At 41.5% G+C, this 21741-nt stretch overlaps 1 protein-coding gene across 6 annotated transcripts in view; it reads left to right on the plus strand.

Moving 5' to 3' along the window:
• eya4 (EYA transcriptional coactivator and phosphatase 4) overlaps nucleotides 1-21741 on the plus strand; it is a 54050-nt gene that overhangs the window by 3503 nt on the left and 28806 nt on the right. For 4 of the 6 annotated variants that reach the window (XR_014907712.1, XM_085383169.1, XM_085383168.1 and 1 more), the window contains exons 2-3: nucleotides 542-602; nucleotides 19131-19180. Coding sequence is in view for 3 of the 6 variants with exons in the window: in XM_085383169.1 (XP_085239295.1) it covers nucleotides 570-602; nucleotides 19131-19180 (83 nt within the window). In the remaining 3 variants the exon portion in view is untranslated. Of the gene's footprint in view, nucleotides 1-541; nucleotides 603-15429; nucleotides 15812-19130; nucleotides 19181-21741 lie in introns of those variants that run through there. The other 2 variants (XM_085383171.1, XM_085383172.1) reach the window with 2 other exon arrangements.

The raw sequence follows: 21741 nt of genomic DNA on the forward strand, positions 1-21741 counted from the left end.
ACGCCTCATCTTCGCTTAACTTGTAGACAATCACCTCAGGCTTCTCCGAACTCCTCCGCCAACCTGTCTCCTGTCTAGTATTAATAGGGTCACTCACTATCTTCGTGCGCTAGCCAGCCACTGTGTCTGTGGTCCAGAGGCAGCCAAGCGGCCCTATCACTTACACTTCTCCATTTTCATTGTTGATATTTACTTCTGCAATTATCTCTCCACTTCACCCTCGGCTGAAGATGATATGCTGAAGTTAACGCTGTCGCTTCCCTCCTTCGCTCTCCTGTTGCTCACACATAAACGCAGTGACTGAAGGGCTAACCGACAGATGCACACACACGTACAAAGTAACTTAAATGCTGAACCGTGCGCGATTTCATTCACGATATAAGCCATGAAACTCCCAGAAGAGTGGTTTGTTTTTGCTGGGATTTTGGTGGAAAACATCTCAGTCTATCAGATGATCTTGTTTACTTTTAAGTAAACAAAGCGTCACTTTTAGGCTTCTGACATCTATTTTATTTCCCTATTTTCTTTTTTGGCTTTCAAGTGTGTGGCAGATCAAAGCCAGAGGAGCCATGGAGGCCTCACAGGACCTCAGCGAACAGATGGTGAGTTAAAGGCTACTGTATGTAAGTGTGTGTGGCTGAGCGAGTAAGTATACCTTGTATCGGCCACACAAGTGTGAGGAATGGGTGCATTAGAGACATACATTGTGTGTGTGTGTGTGTCCAGGCTAATACACAGCAGCTGTGTTTCAGTGAGCGTACAGTAACCATATGGCACCAGTCAGAGTGAATGAGACTTCAGGAGAAACAATGTTGGGCATAGATGTCAATTTAACAATCATGTGTGTGAATTTTGTGAGCCGAAGTGTGTAACGCAATTCAAATCACTCATTAAATTGAAAAAGGAGGTAATTTTTATCTTTATCTTTTACATTTCAGTCACACACTGACACAGACACACAAACGCACACACACACACACCACACTTGAGCCCGAGGGTTTGTGAGCGTCCCAGGACAGCGGGCCATCTCTGCGTCACGTCAGCGCAGCGTCCCAGTTCTGCTTGTTTAAAGATCAGGCCGTATTGTTGGGAAAATGATTTTGGCGGCGAGCGAGGGCCACTCGCATTTCAAAGTCGTTAGTCAGCCACCAGAACAGGTGTAATTTCATCTTCTTCTCCTCCTCCATGAAGCAGCGTTCTCTCTCCCTCCCTCTCTCTGACCTGCCAGCCTCGACAGTAATAATAGCGCAAAGTGGGACAGAGCCCACGAAGTATGTTGTTTTTTTTTTTTCCCCCCCGACTTTTTGTGCTGCTCTGTTAGCCTCACTTCAGGTTGGATTACAGGCGGACCCCAGCGGAGTATATGTCACTCATACATAAAATGCACGCGCACACACGCACAGACACGCACACTAAAGAACACAAAAACACAGAAATAAAGAGAGAACAGAGAAAAACATCCATCTTGTCTTGCCGCTATCGCGACATCAAATATTGATGTGCATATTCCACAGTTACTTCACCTACTTTAAATAGGGCAGTGATATCATCTATAAGTGAATTTGAGCTGCGGCTCAAAGACATTGATTAATTGTTCGTGTTGGAAATGAGATATCGGAGCAAGGACAGAGATTTTTATTAGTTCGATGGTTTTATAGGCTCAGATTTGTGACTTCTAAAATGTTCAGGCTCAGCATTTTCTGTAAAGGGGCCAAAGCTTACTTTGTAACTTGGACAACCGGAGAATTCAGGTGTGTTGGTATTTAGGAAACTCGGTATATGGTTTTCACATGTGGACATAGCTAAAATCAATACAGGTCAATATAATAGCCCTGCACTAACACTACTTTCAGTTATTGGAAAAATTGAGTGATATTTGGGGTCATTAGTTCCAGTTCTAACACCCGACAGTATGCTGTAACTGTACTTAAGGACTGAGACTGAATTACTATAAGGTGGCCACTGTTTTCAGATATATGGCTAAACTTTGAACTGCAGTCTAATTTCAAAGGTTTATCAAAAAGATAAAGAAAACTGCAGTTTCATCTGAAACTGTTAAAACAGCTGACATATGCCATTTTTTCCTTTTAAAAACGGTTCAAAATATGTCAACCTCAAATACATTCAACCTCTTTTTCAAGGCTTTAAATGGAAATTTAATTTGCAGCTTTGCTCGTATTGTTTCAGTCTGATTACAGCTGAACCTTTAAACCTTTGATTCTAAGTATGAATGACAGCTTTAACATCTGACTGAACATTTTAAATTATAAACTTATCCTATACTTGTAAAAAAATTTTCAAGCTTTCCTTTTGGTTTTAGTCTTTAAACTGAAATTGGCTAATTCTTTCCCCGCACTCCTTCATTGAAATAGGCGTGTCTCGGGTGACTAAGAAAACAACTCAGACCTCACACACAAGGTTTCGGGGAGTTGTCTGTTGATATTTAATACCCCCACTCCTCCTCTTTACCCTTTAAAGTACCCTTACTTCCTCCACCCCGCCCTTTTCCCACCACATCCATCGCACGTCATCTGGGTTATGGTCAGGCGTCCTCTCTGGCCGCTTGCCTGTCGAGAGCCAGCCTGCCGTCTGGGGTCCTCTGGGAGCGCTGGAAAGGAGCCTGAGATGGCGCTTGCAATGGTTCGCTCCGAAGCGCTGCTTACAGCTTCTTGAGGTGTTTCGCTTCACCTGTTGTCGCATATTTTGTTTCGCTTTGGAGAAAAGCTGTTGTTTTTAGGTGATGCTCTGTGAGATGATGTCGACGAATACAACGATTTGTATTTGAATTCAGCTGTGAACATTAAGGAGATTGGATTGACAGATCAGCGTCAGTCATTCAGTGCACACACAGAAAACAGAAAACGCATGCAAACTCCACACACAGTCTCAAGAGCTCCTGATCCAACAGACCTCCGATTGAAGTCTCCAGTCTTTGGCTTGGTGGAGGTGGAAGCAGTGAGAGATGGGGGAGCAGGAGCATTTGTTGACCCCAGGGAGCTTTGCAGGATTTAAAATGTTGAGCCACCTGAAGGGAAAAAAAGTAAGAGAGATGGAGAAGAAAGAAAAAGCGTCTGAAACATGAGGGGAAAGGGTTCTTTTAGCTTTAGCCTTTTCCTCTGGTGCACTGGGAGAGGCCCCTAGTATGGCAGCTGTCCTAGTGTGTGTGCATGTGCGTGAGACACAGAGCGAGAGACCAAGTAGGAGAAGGAAAGGGGTCAGGTTGCACCCCTCTTTCACCCCTACAACCCCATACAGACACATTCACACAAACGTACATGCAGCAGCAGTAGCTTAATATGACTACAGCCCAACCCTGATTGCTAAGATTGCACTGGCGTCATAGATGGCCGTTTCAAAATCTGCCCGGCAACGGGACAGATCACTGAAGTGTAGAGTGTAACAGCTACCCCACTGGCATCCCTCTGGTAGGCTGGCATCCTAGCTGGGGCACCGAGGGGCACTTCAATTTCAGCTTGGTGTACAGTGCTTCTCGTAAGATTTATGTGTAGCTGACAGCTGAGTGTTGCTGAGTGAGTCTTCTCTCTCTGTGCAAGAAACGCTGCAGATTATTTTGATCAGCACAGGAGAAGGCAGAGGAGTAGGGAGAGCAGGATATGAAATATGGCATGCACAATGTAGACAATAAATGCTAAATGATATTAAACTGCATGCAGTTGCAGAGAAACCGTGACAAGAAAACCAAGCAAATGAGAGCAGATTTAGAAAATCATAGCATAATAGCAGGAGTTATGATAGTTTTAAGATTGCATGCAGAAGAATGCTCAGAATTTCAATATGTACATATATTTAATTAAAGGAATGCCTTTCAAGGACCGACAAACTCTGAGCCTCCATCCCAAAGTTTATATTAATGTAGTATTCAGGTTGACTAAACATTATATTGTTAAAGCTACAAACTTTAGCATGAGCCCAATATGGTAAGTGCTTACAATTTTAGCGGGAAATGCTAGTTTTTGGCCAATGAGTTAAATTGGGCTTACCATGGCAACACCGTTTGATCTAAATGGTGCGTGTGGGGGGGAAAAATTCACTGAAAAGTGTGTTAAACAGTTGGACACATGTTTCATCTCTAAAGGACTTCTTTCCCCAGTCACTAAATCACCCATCAGCACCTGAACCGCTAAATAAGCTAAACCTGTTGTTGCACTGGTGCAACAATGGATAAGACTCACAACAGATTCCCAACAGCTCCACCCATGTGGCGATGCATAGTTGCGCGTTACTGTAATAAAGATGTAGGGAAGTGCACAGCACAGTGTTTTTCCTTGGCTTAGTGCATCCATAACATGAATCGTCCTGGTGCTGCACATTGTTATTATTTAAGATGTGTGAAACAACCAAAACATCTGTCTTTCGCCAAAAGCCCTTCAGTCCATGCTTTGGTACAGATAATTTATAACTCGTATATGAGAATAGAGTGAGAGTCTGTCTGGCCAGAGAAAGGCAGCTAGGTGTGAGGTCAGCGGGTCACAGACAGTCCCTGAGCCACTCAAAGCCTGACAGAGTCAAAGCCCCCAAAACAGACTGGAGAATCCATCTAGAAGCCAGAGCAAGTGGCGTGGGTTTTCTAGAAGAACACACCAGACAGGAAACCACATGATATGTGTGCTTTAGTGTCTGGTGTGTGAGAGTACGAGTGTGTAGGTGTTTCTTTCTCTGTTATATGCATATACTCTCTGTGGTGTGGGTTGGCTGAGGTCATCTGAGTGGAGACTGTCTAATACTGTGGCCATGCTTGTTTAATGGAAGTCAATCAGGGCTATGTATTTCTTGCCAAGACTCATCACTTTATTGATTACTCTGAGACTTCTCAAGAAAATCCCTATATTGCCAGATGTGACATTTTAACATAGTTGGTTATTATTTCTTTCTTTCTTTTTTTTTGTAACTGACGTGCTGAACTGATGCTTTGAATTTGCTCCGTAAAGATAACCCATATGGAAAAGATATATATAAATCTTATAAAGTTTGTATCTGTCTTGTGTGAAACTTGTATGAAAAGCATATAAGTGTGAAAACAGATATGAGATCCCTTGAAAAATTATATAATGAAACTTGTATGTTTTGGATACTTACTAAAACAATGTATGAAAGTAATGCGAAAGTGGCCACTTTCATGAGTAATCACATATAAGTTTTTACTATTTCTTTTCCGTATGGGAAAACACGTTTAAAATGTAAAAGCATAACCCCAAGAAGAAGTCATTATTAAAATAGTAAAACATTTTCTTCTTTGTTTGCAGTAACTTCCATAAATAGAGCCGTCGATATAGCCCACCTTTTGTTCGGCCCCAACTTCTGGCTAATGCTCATCTGCCATTGGTTCCAAAAAGAGGAGCATATTTCCTCATTTTGCTGGGAAGGAAATGAAATTGCAACAATTGTGCTTTGGTAACGGAGGAATCTTCTGCCTCGCCTGCCGCAAGAACTTCCTCTGTTGCTCTGCTGGGAGATTGGATTTCTTTCTCTGCAGCAGCGCAGAATCAGAGAGGTGGGAGAGAGGGGTCGGCGAGGCTGTGACCTGTGTCTCTGTGCTGACTTGACTATTGCTACAACTAATGGCTGTTTTCATTATCTGCCACTTTGTTTCTTGTTTTAAGCAGAGATTAATGCCTTATATTATTAGTGTTCATAGTCATGAGCATGGCCAAGTCACATATTTTAAAAAATCCATTTAAAACCAAAAGATCTTCAGTTTTTCATCGAATCTGACAGTTTGGAATTGGAATTTTGCACTTGTGTGCAATTCATGCTTTCCTGTCTCTTAAGAGTATTCCTTCCTGAATACATTAAAATAATATTGATATTAATTTCTTACATGTTTGTGCTTTGTATTTGGTGCTGGTGTTAGCCTAAAGTTCTGCATGGAGTAGAACAATGACTGGATACACTGAAAGTAAAAAAATTATTTATTAATCTTAATATTCATGAAAGACTTTTTGGTTTTGGTTTTTTGCGACCACATCTGAACTGCATCATTGCAGCAGTGATATCCAAAGAGAAAAATGAAGTCTTTTTTTTTGTTGTTGTTGTTGTTTTTGGTTTTGTCGTGTTCTTCTTCTTCTTCTTCTTCTTCTTCTTCTTCTTCTTCTTCTTCTTCTTCCTTTTTTTTTTTTTTTTTTTTTTTTTTTTTTTTGCTCCATGTCCTTGATTTTTTTTTTTCCTTTTCTTCGATCTGTCTGACTGACTGTCTGTCCCACCTTCTCTTTCCCCGCCGGCCTTCCCGCCTCTTCGTCTCTCTCTGTGTCTCTCTGGCTACAGAGTGATGATTCAGGCCCTATTGTGAAGTCAGCAATCCGATACAGAGCAAGCCCAAGAGCGAGGGTGGGGGGGGAGGGAGGAGGGGGTGGATGGAAGGATAGAGAGAGGGAGAGAGCAGGGGGGGGGGTGGATGAGAAACAGGATTATGGGTGTTCTCGTAGCGGCGTCCGTGCTATTGCGAGCCCTAGGCGGTTTGGCACCCTTACCTGTCCTCTTCTTTACCTGTTGCTCTCATTCTCCAAGTTCACTCTGTAGTCTACGTGTCTCTCCTTCTTTGTTTTCCTTTATCTTTATCCTCCTCACACCCACCGAACTCCTCACTGACCTTTTTTTCTTTTTTCTTTTTTTTAAGCTCCTTGACCATCTTTTTTTTTTTTTTTTTTTTACACTTACATACTCTCTCTCCCCTCAATCTGTCTTCCTTTTTTGTAGACATCTGGTATTGTGAGTGATTTTATTAGGAAGTTGATATGAAGTGTTTCGAGGCCTGGTATGATGGAACAGCTTGCCACTTCTGAGACATTTAACTCCTGTTCGCTCTCCGTGGTGCATAGGCCAGCCGTAACTTCTAATAATCAGCCGCATAAAGAATCCACGAGCAGATGGTGTTTGCATGTGTGGGTGTGTGCGAGAGAGACCATACCTTTCTCTGCACTGAAAGTCTCTCCTTGTGTCCCTTTTTTTTTTTTAAGGATATCTACCTTATGTTGTACCTCTCGCATGCATGCACACTGTGATGTCATGAGCAGCATTATTTAACAGGCAGCTGGGAGGCCATTCATCATTTAATTAAAAGCGTCTGAAAGGGATCTGAGGCCTAATGAGATTAGCTTTAATTATTGATGCCGCTGCTGCTGCTGCCCCACACACACACCACCTCCAGTGATGACCACCACAGATATTTAGACCGTCTAGTCTTTCAGCCTTAACACAAGTAGTTGCATGCACATTTTTTTTGCTTTTCAGTTCTTTTCTTCCCTACCTGATGTCTTCCCAGACCCACGCACATCCCATTGATATTTGTTTCCCTTTGGGATGTCAAGGTGCTTTGGAGGGGGGGGGGGCTACGGTATGAAGACCAAGCAGGGGGTGCGGTAGCTGTGGTCAGGTTGGCGATGGGGGTGTTGCTTGAGGCTGGTGTTGAGTTTCTTTAGGTCTCGCACACCAGCAGAGAACTTGCTGCTTTATTTTTTTCCCCTTAGTTTCATCGCTTTCATACATATCAGTGGATTTATTTTGGATCCATTCTGTTAAGTCCTTGGTTTTCATACTGTAGCCTGGGCAGAAGGTAATATTTTGTATGGCTTGTGATAACAACTTACTTCATGTCACACTATGAAACATTAGTATAGAACCAGACCCAGACAGCATTTTCTTCCACTCTGGCTGTAGCTTATCATAATAGGCCAAACCTTTTTAACTTTAACAAGGATCTGGTGTCGCCTTTATTAATCGTTGAAGAACACTATTAGGTACACCTTGCTAGTGTCAGGTTGGACCACCAAATGTTTTCAGGATGGCCATAATTCCTCATGAAATAGATTCAAAAAGGTGTTGGAAACATTTCTCAGAGATTTACGTCATGTTGATATGAGAGCATCAAACAATTGCTGCAGATTTATCAACCTCACATCCATGATGTGATTCTCCTGTTCTTCCACATCCCAAAGGCGCTCTATTCGATTGCGATCCGGTGACTGTGGAGGCCATTTGAGTGCAGTGAACTCAATGTCATGTTCAAGAAATGAATTTGAAATTCTTTGAACTTTGTGACGTGGTGTGTTATCCTGCTGCAAGTAGCCATGAGAAGATGGGTACACTGTAGTTATAAAGAGAGCAAAAATAACAGTCAGCTAAAATATCAGCTAGGCTGTGATCATGCTCAGTTGGTACTAGAAGGCTCAGTGTGCTAAGAAAATATCCCCCACACTATTACACCAGCACCACCCTGAACTTCTGGTACAAGACAGGATGGATCCATGCTTTCACGTTGTGTACCCCAAATTCTGAGCCTAACATCCGAACGTTGCAGCAGAAAATGAGATTCATCAGACCGGGCAAAGTTTTTCTAATCTTCAGTTGTCCAATTTTCATGAGCCAGTGTGAAAAGTAGGCTCCGTTTCCTGTTCTTTGCTGTCAGGAGTGGGGTCTTTTATTACTGTAGTCTATCTGCTTTATCATGTTGTCCATTCACAGATGTTTTTATGCATGGTTGTAATGACTAGTTAAGTTCCAAGGCATTCTCCTCTGACCTCTGGCATCAACAAGACATTTTCACCCGAACATCTGTAACTCACTGGATATTTTCTCTTTATTGGGCCATTCTCAGTAAAGCCTCGGGATGGTTGTCCCGGTTCGACCAAGTCTAGATGACTTGGGCCGCAATCACATGTTGTTCAGATAATAAAAACTCTGAAGACCTCTGCCCTTTAAAAACCTCTTTTTATTTTCTGTTTAAAATGTAATTTATAATTAAAATTCAATCTATCTGTCCAAGGTCATGACGCGAGAGAAAGGATCACCAGTATGTTTAAATAGAACACCATTAAAAAAATGTAAAAGTGGAATATTGGCCAGGTAAAATGGTTCCAAGTTAGGCAGATTGCTTGATCAAGGCTTTTAGAACAACTTATAACACCACGGTCCAGAAAAGTCTTCTCACTTACTTTTAAGCTTAATCTGTGAAAACTCATATTCCTTCTCTTTCACCTCAAGGCTTTTACATTCATATCACACTTCCCAGGAGTTTCATATATTGTAGTCATAATTTTTACGACTGCATCGTGGGGTCTAAACCAGCGATTTATGGGGATAAAGCTAATGCAGGTGGGGAAAAGATGACAAAAGAAAAATTATTGCATGAAAATTACTTATATTACCTTGCATGCAGGGAAATTTGCAAATTAGTTTGCCATTGTGCTGAATTTTCTTTTAATAAAATTTAACATTGGTCCTTTAAACAGCACACTAAATCGCAATGCAGCGCAGATATGGGAGTCACTTAATGACGCATACGTTATGTTGTCATTTAGATCAATTAAGGGTCACTGATTAATCATTATGTCTGAAAAAGGTTAACCAACAGTCGATTAAATAGCATTTTAAATTATACTGATCCTTCCAGTTCATTGTCCACTCATCTGACCTACTGTCAGACTTTCAAGAACTTCATATTAAGGTGTTTGTTCTGGAGTGTGGTTCTATACCACTAAGTAGTTGAGTGATGTGCTCAGTATGTGTGTGTGTCCGTGCACGCAGTCAGCCATGGAGTGGTTTAAGTTTCTCCCAGTTGTTTTTTTAATCACTCTCATCAGATTAGCTGAGCAGGGCCAGTTGAGGCCAAACGCACTATTAACAACCCAGAACCAGTGTACACACACACACACACACACACACACACACACACACACACACATCCATCACTGACTTTTCATTTGTCTCCACTGAGTAAAGCTGCATTAAATCGTGTCTGTGATCCGTCACTCCCTTAGACAATGAGGAGCCAATTTAAATAGGCGATATGAAGACCACCAGCACGGTGAGCAGCATGGAGATTGGTCTGTTCCCCTCTGTAGCTCTTCCTCCCCCAAACACGTGGATTTACTACCGCAGTTCGACTGAAGAAAAACAAACGCTTGGGACTTCAGGATTAGTAAGATGCACTAATGATATCTGCGGTTTTGCTTAAACATAAACGCCCAGAATTTATACTGTGATAAGACTTAAATGGAAAAAGAAAAACAGTTTTACTGTAAAAGTGTGACTTTTATCAGCGAGCCGAATGGAACAAAAACTAGATCCACGAGGCGGGCGATAGTCATTGATTCCTTGTAGGCAGCCCACTTAGCCTTTAGTGGCTCATTCTGACCTTTGTCAGCAAGCTTGTTAGAAAGAAGAAATAATAAAATAAAAAAAAACTTGTTTTTTATGTATTTTTATATTTTAAAAAAGTCCCAGTTTACCTTTGGAGACGCTGATAACAGAACAGCTTAGAACACAGTATTGTGCAACATTTTGCTGGCTTCATTTTTATTTGTATTTAACTGTTTATATTTTTAAATGTCTTTAATTGATTAGCATAATGTAGCTACTGCTTGTTGTAACAATAACTATTTATTTGGTGAAATCTTTCACTGCGATTAGTTATGCTGTCCAACTTCATCATATTAGTACAAATATATTCTCCTGGCATGGTTTGCTGAAGACATCGCAAGTCACTCGGTGTTGTGAGTTAGGCTCTCTTTCTATGTAGTAAAAGTTGTGAACATCACCAGGCTGGCAAATTTATGTAAGCATGGCCAGGTGAAGCAAAGTATACCTGGCTAGAAAGACATGGAGGGAGAGAGAGTGAGAGAGGTTTTCGGAGAGTACCTATTTCACCCAAACACCTCCTCCTTCTCCCTGCTCCACAAACTGTTCTCTCCTTTCACTCCCTCACTTTTTTCCCCTCCTTTATAGCTTCCTACTACACCTGAAAAAGGGGCATTTTTGGAGGCATAAAGAGAGGGATAGATTTACACCTCCCCAGGCTTGGGGAACTGTGGGGTGTAGGAGGAGGGAGGGCTGGAGGGTGGAGGCTCGGCACAATGTATTTTACATGAAAGGAAGGGGATAGAGTTACCATCCCGATAACCACTCATACAAACGTGGAGAGCAGAGAGCTTTGAGCAGGGGACAGGTAAACGGGTGACTCTGTGTGTGTGCATATGCGTGCACGAGGGGAAAATGCAGAGTATAGATCGAGATGAAGCTTGTGTTTGTGTGGTGAGCAACATTCTTCATGAATGTTTTGTGGTCGACACACCAGCCGATGGCGCAGGCAGGGATGGTTGGGTGATCGTGTTGCACAGGTGTATGCGTGCATGCCCGTGTTTGTGCGCGTGTGCAACGACTGTCCCTCTGTGTCCCATTAACTACACAACTAAAGACTACACAGCTACATTCTTTTTCTGATCCTGATGTTTTTTTTAGCCTTTTTAAATGCAATTAAATTAAAACTATAGGATTTATTTAATACAGAAAAACATTTAGTGTCCATTTACATTTACAGTTTTCAAGTTTTAGGATTATCATCAGTAACTATTTAGAGCAGTTGTGACTATTTTTTTTTCACCCTTTTTAGAATTTTATCCAAATCATATAATCAGGCATATGAAAAAGAAGAAGAAAAAAGTCCATAATTAAGCTGGTCACCCCTCTGTAATAGATTCCTTGGGTCTGGCTCTTTCAGGTTAAAAGGAGGGTGTTTTTATTTAGTTTTTTTCTCCATTGTTGCTAGCTGCTCACTCACAGCACCACCTGGATCATTGTGTTTTTAACTAAAATGTCCTGTAAGGGCTGTTTTAAAGTAGTGGTACTTTAGTTCTGTAAAAGGACGTGCTAAGGATATAAAGAATGTGAATACTTTTAACACCACTAAGGTTAGCTTACTAAACCTAGCCAAACACTGGCCTTAACTGGGAATTCTGGTGCAATGTTGTGTCTTGAAATGAGGTTTTTGGAGATCTGGAATGTTAATGCTTTTGTCTGGAAAGCATTTTAGTGCAACTTCTGTTGATTTAAATGTGCCATATGAATAAAACACATTTGATCTGACTTGACTTGATCTTCTTGTCTAACTTTAACTGATGAAGTGAATGAGCCTATGCTTAGGCCAGATTTAATAAATCAATTCTAAATTTGTTAGATCAACATCAAAGTGCTCAGAAGTGGATTTTTAAAGTGTGATGATGGAGCTAAAAAAATATAAGTAAATCATGAAAAGCTAGATAAAAAAGGAGCAGGGTCTGTCTTAGTCAGCCCTCCTGTTGGAGGTGAAGAGATAAACTGCTGTTGTTCCACTTGAAGAACACAGTTATTCTCAAGGGCCTCTTCAAATTGAATGAGCCACCTCCAACAGGCCCTTTGAAAACACTCCTAAAGTCAACAAAAACCAAAAGTAAGTGCAGCTATTTGACTGTATTAATATAATGCCCTCTTCCTCTGCTCAGTTCACTGCTCAGATGTGCCCATGCCCCACTCCTGTTTTTTTTTTTTTCTTTTTGTATGTGTGTGTGTGTGTGTGCAAGTGCATTTCATCAGGCGTGTTTTGGGACGCCTCCCCTGCTCCCTTCTCCACTTGCTGTGAAAATATTTCATCGGGGATGTTTTTGGACGACCCCCCGCCCCCCGATCGGGTCTAGCCTGGCTAATAATAAAGTGCTTGAGTTGTCAAGCGCTTCGGCAACACCCTAATCTGTTCTGACAGCCAGTCCTCCACATTCACTCTCAAACGTCCAGTACACACACACGCGCGAACGCACGTCGGCATCCACATATAACACACTTTCAACAGACATTCGCCACGATCTGTGCACACAGGTCCTCTAGACAGTCTATCAATCACGGAGTTTATTGGGGCCGGGGATAAATGCTTTGGGACGGGGCCGCATGCTGTCACTATGGTGAGCGAGCTAAAGGTGGCTGGAGCACAGTTGGAGACAGTGGCTCTGTTCCAGATTGGTCTCCAGGCCTGTATAGATTTGTTACTGCTCCCTTAGCTATTTTCTATTGCCGTGTACACACACAGCAACATTCAAAATGTTCTGAATGTTGTTGAAGGATCATTCATGCCAATTAAATTCTATTTAGTTATAATCGTATCTAGCCACCATTTGCAACTATTAACAGTCAATTCATTCTTGATTGGTCTATTTAAAGTGGCATCACCAGCATAAAAAGCCTACACATCATGTTTTACATCTCATATTTTCCAGAATTTTAAGTGCTTTGACATTAAAACCCATCCACACACATATTGAAACAGCAAAAAATACAATAACTAAAACTAAAATGTTAATAGTAACTTTAGAAATGTGATGCTTTGTGTGCATAAATCTAAAAGAGTCAAGATCCACTGGTTTCCCCAGCAATATGCAACAATATGAGGTCTAAAATGTAAACAGGAGGAGTTTTGTTGTGCCTAAATTCATTAATTTTTTTCACAAGGCACCTTCATGTAATATAAAGTTAGTGAAGAGCACTGAATTTTCTTCCCCTCTGGGTTAAACAGGACTAAAATTGGGCCACGTCTCTCCAAAATGTGCTGAGGGAGTCAGATGTCAAGAGTTTGCTTCATGAAATATTTTTCTCCTCAAGTGCTTTTGTGTTAAATGTGTTTTTGTTGTTTTTTTAGGTCCTTTCAACTTTAAAACTCTGATTTTTTTTTTTCAAATCATGGGGAAAAAAGTAATGATCTCTATTTTTTTTTCCCATTTTAACCATAGCAGTATAAATAGAATAGCATTCATCTTGTGTTTACTGGGAAATCTCAGAAACATTTATCTCAAAACTATACGCATGATCCTGTGCTGATACAGAAAAGTAAAAAAGCCAGTTTTGTAATGTGGGCGATCTGATCCAAGTATTGGTTCTATGGTGACGTTTAGGTAAAGAAGTGAGTGTCAGAAATTTGCAGTGGCCTAGTTTAGGCGCATGTATGAGTGTGAAATCATTCACTTTTGTTTGCTTAACTCCTAGTGAGTGTGCAAATGTGTGTTTGAGTCTGTCTCCAGGGGTTAAAGTGGGATTTGGCATGTTGGGGAACCCTAAGATTGGTTGTAAAGGCACCGTATGGGTAAAAGAATTACTTGTGAAGCTGTGATCAGCTGACCCAAGCTGCTACCCTGATTTATGGCTCTCTGTGGGTTCTACAAGATATAAGCAAATGTTTCATGAGCCATGGCTGATTTTCCAGTATGATAAACACTGTGAAGCTAATATAAAAGGTAGAATTCAGTGAGTGATTCTAATCAGCATCTTTACCTTAAATATAAACAGATTTTTGTTACCTTTTGATGTAACCTAACACTGATCTTGAATGCCGTGTCTCCTGTGTACCAGTCCAGCATATAGTGTATCACTGTGAACTTCACCATAATAGCACAAGCCAACCTGTTTAGCCTGCTCTACAATGCTTTGTTGAGCATTCCGTACCTCCTGTCCTCTTTCTTACATTTTTCTCTATTTTGTGACAAACATATTTCTGTTTGTGTACTTGCTGATATTTGTTCAGAGGCTCACAAAGATGCATCTTAATTTATCTCCCAAGTAAAGACAAAAAAGTTACTGCTTATAGCTCCATTCAGTGCCTCTAGCTAGTTGAGAAGCAGTTTATATCTACACCTTGAACGCATCACACGGATGAGAGGAAAGGATGTGTGGAGGGTTTAAGTGGGCTGTGGGATGTCTTTATTTTCTTGTTACTGAGCAAGTATCTCCATGAAGCATTAACTCGTTTGACGGTAACACGCCTTAAGATGCCTTTTTGGAGTTAATTGCTCGTTAGTTGACAGCGCCGGAACGCCGGTCCAGATCATTCCGAGCCCACTTTGACCCCTGTTGTTGTGAAAGGGTGCCATCTTCAGACTGAGGAAACTGGCCGCTTGTGTGTCTGTGTGTGAGTGTGATTTGATATTACACTCAGCCCATTGCGCTAGCTCTGTTAGACTTCACATATGAGACAGATGTGCAGCCGTGTGTTTCCAGTTAACACAGATTGAAAGTATGTGTGTGCGCGTGTGCTCAGGTGCACATGTGAGTCAGTGGGTGAGATGGGGGAGGGTGTGTGGGGGTAGTGGTGTGTGTGTGTGTGTGTGTGGGGGGGGGGGGGGGGTCTCCTGCATGGTGTGAAGTTTATGGTCTGGCCTGTACTTTCTACTGCACAGCAAGATATTGACACTGCGTCCACACCATTTCAGCTTCATGGAAGTAATCACGGCAGAGCTGCCATCAGCAGGATTTATATACGTGGATGTCTTTGATTTTAGGAAACATCCTAAAAACGTGTGTACAGCTCAGATGTTTCCTAACTTAGTTACTTCTGTTTTTCATTTAAATTCTCTTCCTTTTATGTTTTCATTCACAATCGAGTTAGGGAATTAAGTTTAACGGTGCCTATGTTAGGATTGGACCCACACATAAAAAAAAATGACATCTGTTACATTTAAAAAGTTCTTTGGGTTTAAACGTAAGCTTGAGTGAGCCTGTAATGAGTGACAGCTGAGAGAGGGAGAGGGAGGGAGAGAGGAGGAGGAGGAGGAGGAGGAGGAAGAGGAGAAGAGAAAAAGAGGGGGTGGAGGCAAAGGAGGAGGGAAATGGGACGAGTGAAATGTTCCCCATTACTGGAGTCGAGAAGACAGAAGCTGAGCATGGATTGACCTTAGAGACAGAGAGGAAGAGAAAACGCTTGGTTTTTGTGCGGTCGTCATTTTCTAGCCCCTAGATATTTCTTCTGAGTGAAAGGGAGTGTCACAAAAGGAAGCAGGAAAAAAGTCGTCATTTGCTCCCTTAAAGCAGAAACTAGATAAACGTAACACCTGGAGTGCAAAGTGAGGAGAGGCAGGTAGACAGAGACGAGCGCTCAGTGTGTTTTCCGATAGTGTGTGAGAGACCAGCGAGCCTGCCTGTGAAGGGGAAGCTGGTGGATCGTACAGCTCTGTAATGCTTTGTGGAAATAAAGGACTGCTAACGGACCCGATTACACCCTGAGGTAAGAAAAGGATCTCTCGGTCTGTATGGACGTGAGTGTGTTTCACGCTCAGAGTAATGCTAGTTATTTTTATTCAAGCAACTGAGATATTTTCTATATTCTTACATAGTTTGCTCATTTGTGAACAAATGTAAGTTGGACATCATTTGACACAGCACTCAGAGAATTTTTAAATGTATGGTGACAGCAGTGTTACTGGATTAACATTTGTTTTACTTAAATAAGACACGCTTTTACCGTAATTCTGTGTAAATACATTTTTCTTTGTGCTTTTAATACAAGGCGTGTTTTATTCTTCATAGTACTGTTTTCACATATACTGAAAAATATTCCACTTGTTTTTTTTAATGTTAATGTAGAAAATATAACCTCATCTGTATTTTCCAGTTTTTAAAAAAGTAAAAAAAAAATTACAATTTTGATCAAAGTAGGATAGCGACAGAAATTGACAAAAAAAACCTTTTTTTTAAAAAATTGTGAACCATAAAATCTTATTTGTAGACAAATTTAGAAATTGTGTTTTTTAAAACCATCAAATATTAAGTGTGTGTGTAACTCACTCATTGCTGATGTGCTGGATTATGTGTTGTTCTTCATTCTCCATCCCTGTTTTGTCTTCCTGCACTGAACTTCCATAATGTATCAAAGAAAATAACAAAAAACTCGTTCAAGCACCATTTTTATGAACACTTTTGGATTCTGTAGTGAACTTTTCTTTTTAGAAGAACAAGCAAGAGAAGGAAACACAACTCTGACTAGACCAAGGGCAGCTTCTGCTTATTTCTGACTCTCACATACGCGTTAATGCTTCTTAAGGCCAAAGAAGGCCTCACGTTATTATTACATCCATTAGATTGAACAAACATCATTAGTTACACAAACACAGCAGTGTATAATTCCCTTTAATAAATCATTGTTATTAGTTCTAATTACCTGTAGCACTTGTATTTTTCCCGTAGGGAGTGCTCGGGCTGCCTAGGTAGTGTTCTAGACCGGTCACCTGGCCAACCAGGTCAAAGGTCACCTATTTAAATGGCTCAGGTGACACAATTGGGGTCTTCGAGCATAGTGGCCACCAAAGAGTGGACTCAGAGGTGTGTCGTTTCAGTATTAGAAATGAAAATTGGTGCATTGTACTACAAAATAAAGGAAGAATAGCATAGACTATCTAAATGCGGGGCTTAGTCATCATTTATTTGCAGCTTTTTTTAATGTGCTGCAAGTTGACATCAATAATGTAGTTTAATAATATAGTCGATGAAAATGGCTAAAGTCTGTATTGATCAAAGCCAAAACAAGTGGAACAAATGAAAGCTGGATGAAACAGGAAAAATAATGCTTTTGATTGTTTTATTATGTTAAAAAGAAATTGTGATGTGATTAGATCAGTAAGAGAGTTGAGTAAAATCAATATGTGGAATCTGTTTAAATGTGAAACTAGTTGTCCTCGATCCGACTGAAAAAGATAAAAGTGGCGAGATGTTAAGAGAGGTGAGAGCCTCTAGACCGCGGTTGACGCGGAGGGAAAGCGTGCGCGGGGATAAAGCACGACGATAAAAGCTTTTCAGGATCAAAGCCCGCGTGTGCTTTCACAGATCATGCCGGGACAGAAACAGTCCGGCTTGTGTATTTTCAAGTGTGTGTGTGTGTGTGTATACGCACGAGAGCTGTGTGTACACCTGCGTGCTGTATGTAGCCCTATGTGTACGTTACATGTGCATTGCAGTTTCTCACGGCCATGACGCTGATGTCGTGAGTGACAGCCTTGTTAAATTTCACTAAAGCATGAAACGTGACATGAAAGTGGCTTGTGTGTGTGTGTGTGTGTGTGTGTGTGTGTGTGTGTGTGTGTGTGTGTGTGCGTGTGTAAAGTGATCCATACTAGGGCACCGGCTAACCTTTGAACCCCGTCTTAAACAGCTAAGTGCTGCTTCTTATTCACTCACAGCAGGACCCTCTAATCAGAACCATAACAGCACAGTGTGTTCTCCACACACACACACACACACACACACACACACACACACACACACACACACACACACACATAAATATTAAAATGTCTACATACCTGCAGTTCAGAGTCTGCTTAGCCATGCACTTTCTCTGTATACTTACCTGTGATTGCGATAATGTGCAAATGACTGCTTGAATTTGGTGTGGGTGTGCGTCTGTATGCGAATTTCCATGTACGGGTGTGTGTCTTTGGCACCCCACACGTGCCCTACACCTCAGCAGTGTGTTGACACAGTGATTATAGGGCAGCTGGTACACATTGGCCCTGGCTCCGCCCTGCATTTACTGTTCTAATTAGTTCCTGTTGCAAATAAGACAGAGGAATTTTAATAGAGAACCACTGGTCTGCAGTCTAGCTGCACATACCCTCACACACAGCAACAGCCTGCGTGTGAGCACAAGGAGAAAGTTTGCGGCTGAAGAGTGTTTTCTTGATTCTTTTTTCTTCCCTACATCAGTGAAGAAGTAAAAAGTTCCAGCGCACTAACTGACATGGCCAAATGTCCCCCCACCCACACAAAAAAAGTTAAGGCTTGTTTTAGTGTCTGTGGTGACCTGTTTAACGGCGAAGACTAAACCCCGTGCTTTGACCTAACATGACCCCGCCGTGACCTTTCAACTCTTTAAGGGTTGAAAATGAGGCTTGAGCGTGAGCTGGAGTGGGGTCACGGGTGAACAAGGGAAAATTAATATCTGTCACTTAGATGCCAGTTAGTACTTCTGTCACAGTGGCGGCTACAGCTACTGACACCACATCCTGATTTATTTCTTTTTAAACATTTAACATTTGAAAATGAGAACATTTGTAAGTCACATTTGATGTGATGTAATTTCCCGTTGAGGTAACTGATGATGCGATTTGGGTTTTTAATGCCTACTTGGCAGAATTTTCTCTGTATTTGGTGTTGTTCAAAATGTGATGATTCTAGTATATGAAAAAAAGATCTGTGTTCAGCTGCTCACGTATTAACATGGTCGGTAGTGGCACATTTTGGAATTGACAGATTTTTAAGCGGGATGCCCTTCCCAAACGCAAGCCCGAAAGGATTTGTGTCTCCCCCCAGGATCGAACTGGCAAACCTTAATTTGTTAGTTAAATGTGTTAGCCACTTCGGTGTTAATACTAATATAATCTGTCCTGTTTACAAACTGATTTATGAGGTTTGTTTATGACACACTAAATGCGTTTTCTCATGAACTGTATGTGTGTGTGTGTGTGTGTGTGTGTGTGTGTGTGTGTGTGTGTGTGTGTGTGTGTGTGTGTGTGTTTAATAACATTTCCTTTCCTCTGTTGTCTCGGCAGGTAAAGAAATCACACACTGAATCTCATGTTCCAGACCCTTCAGACGTCAGGTACGCTCATGTGTCTGTTTGCATAATGTGAGATACAGAATGTGCTTTTTCAGAACTGTGTGTGTGTGTGTGTGTGTGTGTGTGTGTGTGTGTGTGTGTGTGTCCGTCCTAGTTCATTAGTCATGGTGCAGAGAGGTGAGGTTTCACTGCAGTTGCAAGCAGTGATGAGGTCATCAACACTTCCCCAAGACCTCTGTGTCCTAAAACTGCACACCTACACACACACACACACACACACACACACACACACACACACACACACACACACACACACACACACACACACACACACACACACACACACACACACAAAGAGGAAAAGATGTACTGATTTGATCAAACAGACAATAAAAAGGGAATGTGCTTTACACACAGTCAGTACATCAATTAGTCAAATTAGGAAATCAACTACATGCACTAAAATGCTACACCTTTGAATCTTTGAATTCAGGAAAATCAAGCACCCTTAGTGCAATCTGTCTGTCTCTGTACTACGATGCCCCCTCCAGTTTGTGGAATTCCTCCCCTCTTGGGAATTCTACGATCAGCTGAAAGCTTTAGGCATTAACATCAGCACAAAAACTGTGCGCTGGGAGCTTCATCGAGAGTCAAAAAATTTTACAGTATCAAAAGACTGCTGTAGCATGCTGCGTCTAGTTAGCTGTTGATAGCCTGAAGTGCTGGCAAATGTAGACAGTTTTGTTTTTGTTTTTTTAATTATCCACTTTAACTACTTATCCTAGTCTGAAATAGCTTAAATTGCAGAAACAGAGTAGCTGCAACCTGACAATTTGGAGATTTGACTTACTGCATGCCAGGATCCTGTAGCTTTGCCATTCTTCTCTTACTACCTGTTTTCCCCTTTTGTCCCCCTTTGGTAGCTTATTGATGAAGCAGTTTATACTTCTTAACAGCTGCATTGCAGCTCCTAACTATTTTTCTTTTTCTTCTTCTTCTTTTTTTTGCCTTCAGAAGGAATTGACAAGAAGGCACTTTCTTGCATAAAAAAATCCTCTGAAATGGGCTTCTGTTTATATACTGCAACTTATTCAGTTAAGAGGGGGGAAAGGAGTGGATAAATCAAAAACAACCAGCTACAGGCCTAAATCTGCTAATTTAATAACAAAACGCGCCGTGCATCTCGGTAATATAGAGCATATTTTTTCAATGACCGAGCCATGATGTGAAAACCAGAGAAGAGTTTATGAAACACCACAACTCTTGCCATCGCCTCCCGAGAGGAGTGAAACAGAGGGAAAAGAGGAAAAAACAAGAAGGGGAGACAGAATCATTTCCTGCTGTTGAAAGACAAAAGAAAAGGATGGATGAAGGGGTTTAAGCACATGATGGAGAGAAAAAAAAATGCGGGTTGGGGGTGGGAAACGAAGTGGTGGCGGCAACATAATCTGTGAAAGTTCTTAACTTTTCCCTTGTGTAGCAGATACACTTAAGGCCTTTGTTTGAAGGTAGGACTTGGCTCGTTTATTTTGTCCGCCGTAAACTGTCGTTGACGTCCATGCAATGAACGGGAGAACAAAATGAGTGTTTAGCCGTAAATAAGGAAACAAAAAGAAGAGTTGACCGAAATGGAGAGAGCTGATTTAGAGTGTTTATCTTTCACGCATTCTCCATTTTGCACCGTTTAGCAGGGTCTTTCTCGTTTGCTGAAAGCTATATGTTTATACCCGTCAGTCCGACTGTGGGTTGCAGTCATGTGTGGAGATACTATCTGCCCATAGCATTGAGATGGCCTTCTGCCAGACCGCCACACAGATGCACACGCTCTCTTTTCGTACACACACACACGTGCGCGCATAAACACACACCGAGCAGCAGCGGCCCGCATTTGTTTTATTCTTCTTCCATCTCTGTCATTTCTGGCTTTGATGTCTCACACAAGAGCACAAGTGTGACCAACCTGCGGGCTGCATGAGTCAGTGCTCAGAAATATGCACACACACACATTCGTAAGAAGTATTGTCCACACACAGACCGATTCAACATGAAACTATAGTCTTGGTCCGAATGTACTGAAATCTGGGTTTGTGGTAACAGTGGTGAAAAGTCTGAATAAAGTATTTAATATACATTTGCTTGAAATCTAGAACTATAAAAATTTATTAATAGGATTTTTACCTCTTAGTTAGGGGTTATAGAGCCTATAGAGAGAGCAGTTGTTGCCACAATAAGCTGTAATACACAAAAGGCAGACTTTTATTCCACTATGTGCATCTGCACTCTGTTCATGTCTTACTTACTTCCACTTCCAGTCATCCGCGCACACACGCAGACACACTCTCACTTTACCATTACCACCTTGTGTGCTGGTTCGTCCCAGTCATGCATGTGGAACACATTGTAAAACTAAAGCACGCTGGCAGGCTGTGGGTTTGTATTGGAGCCCAGAATTTATATATATACACACACACACACACACACACACACACACACACACACACACACACACACACACACACACACACACACATACCGCCACACCATAAAAGAGCCAGCAGGCCCACATACAAGGTGTAGCCCCTCTGAACACATGCTCATGTAAG

Source organism: Rhamphochromis longiceps, linkage group LG15 (genome assembly GCF_057381845.1).
Source record: "Rhamphochromis longiceps isolate RC_006_pf linkage group LG15, R_longiceps_female_GT1.1, whole genome shotgun sequence".
In the NCBI taxonomy this organism is placed as follows: domain Eukaryota; kingdom Metazoa; phylum Chordata; class Actinopteri; order Cichliformes; family Cichlidae; genus Rhamphochromis; species Rhamphochromis longiceps.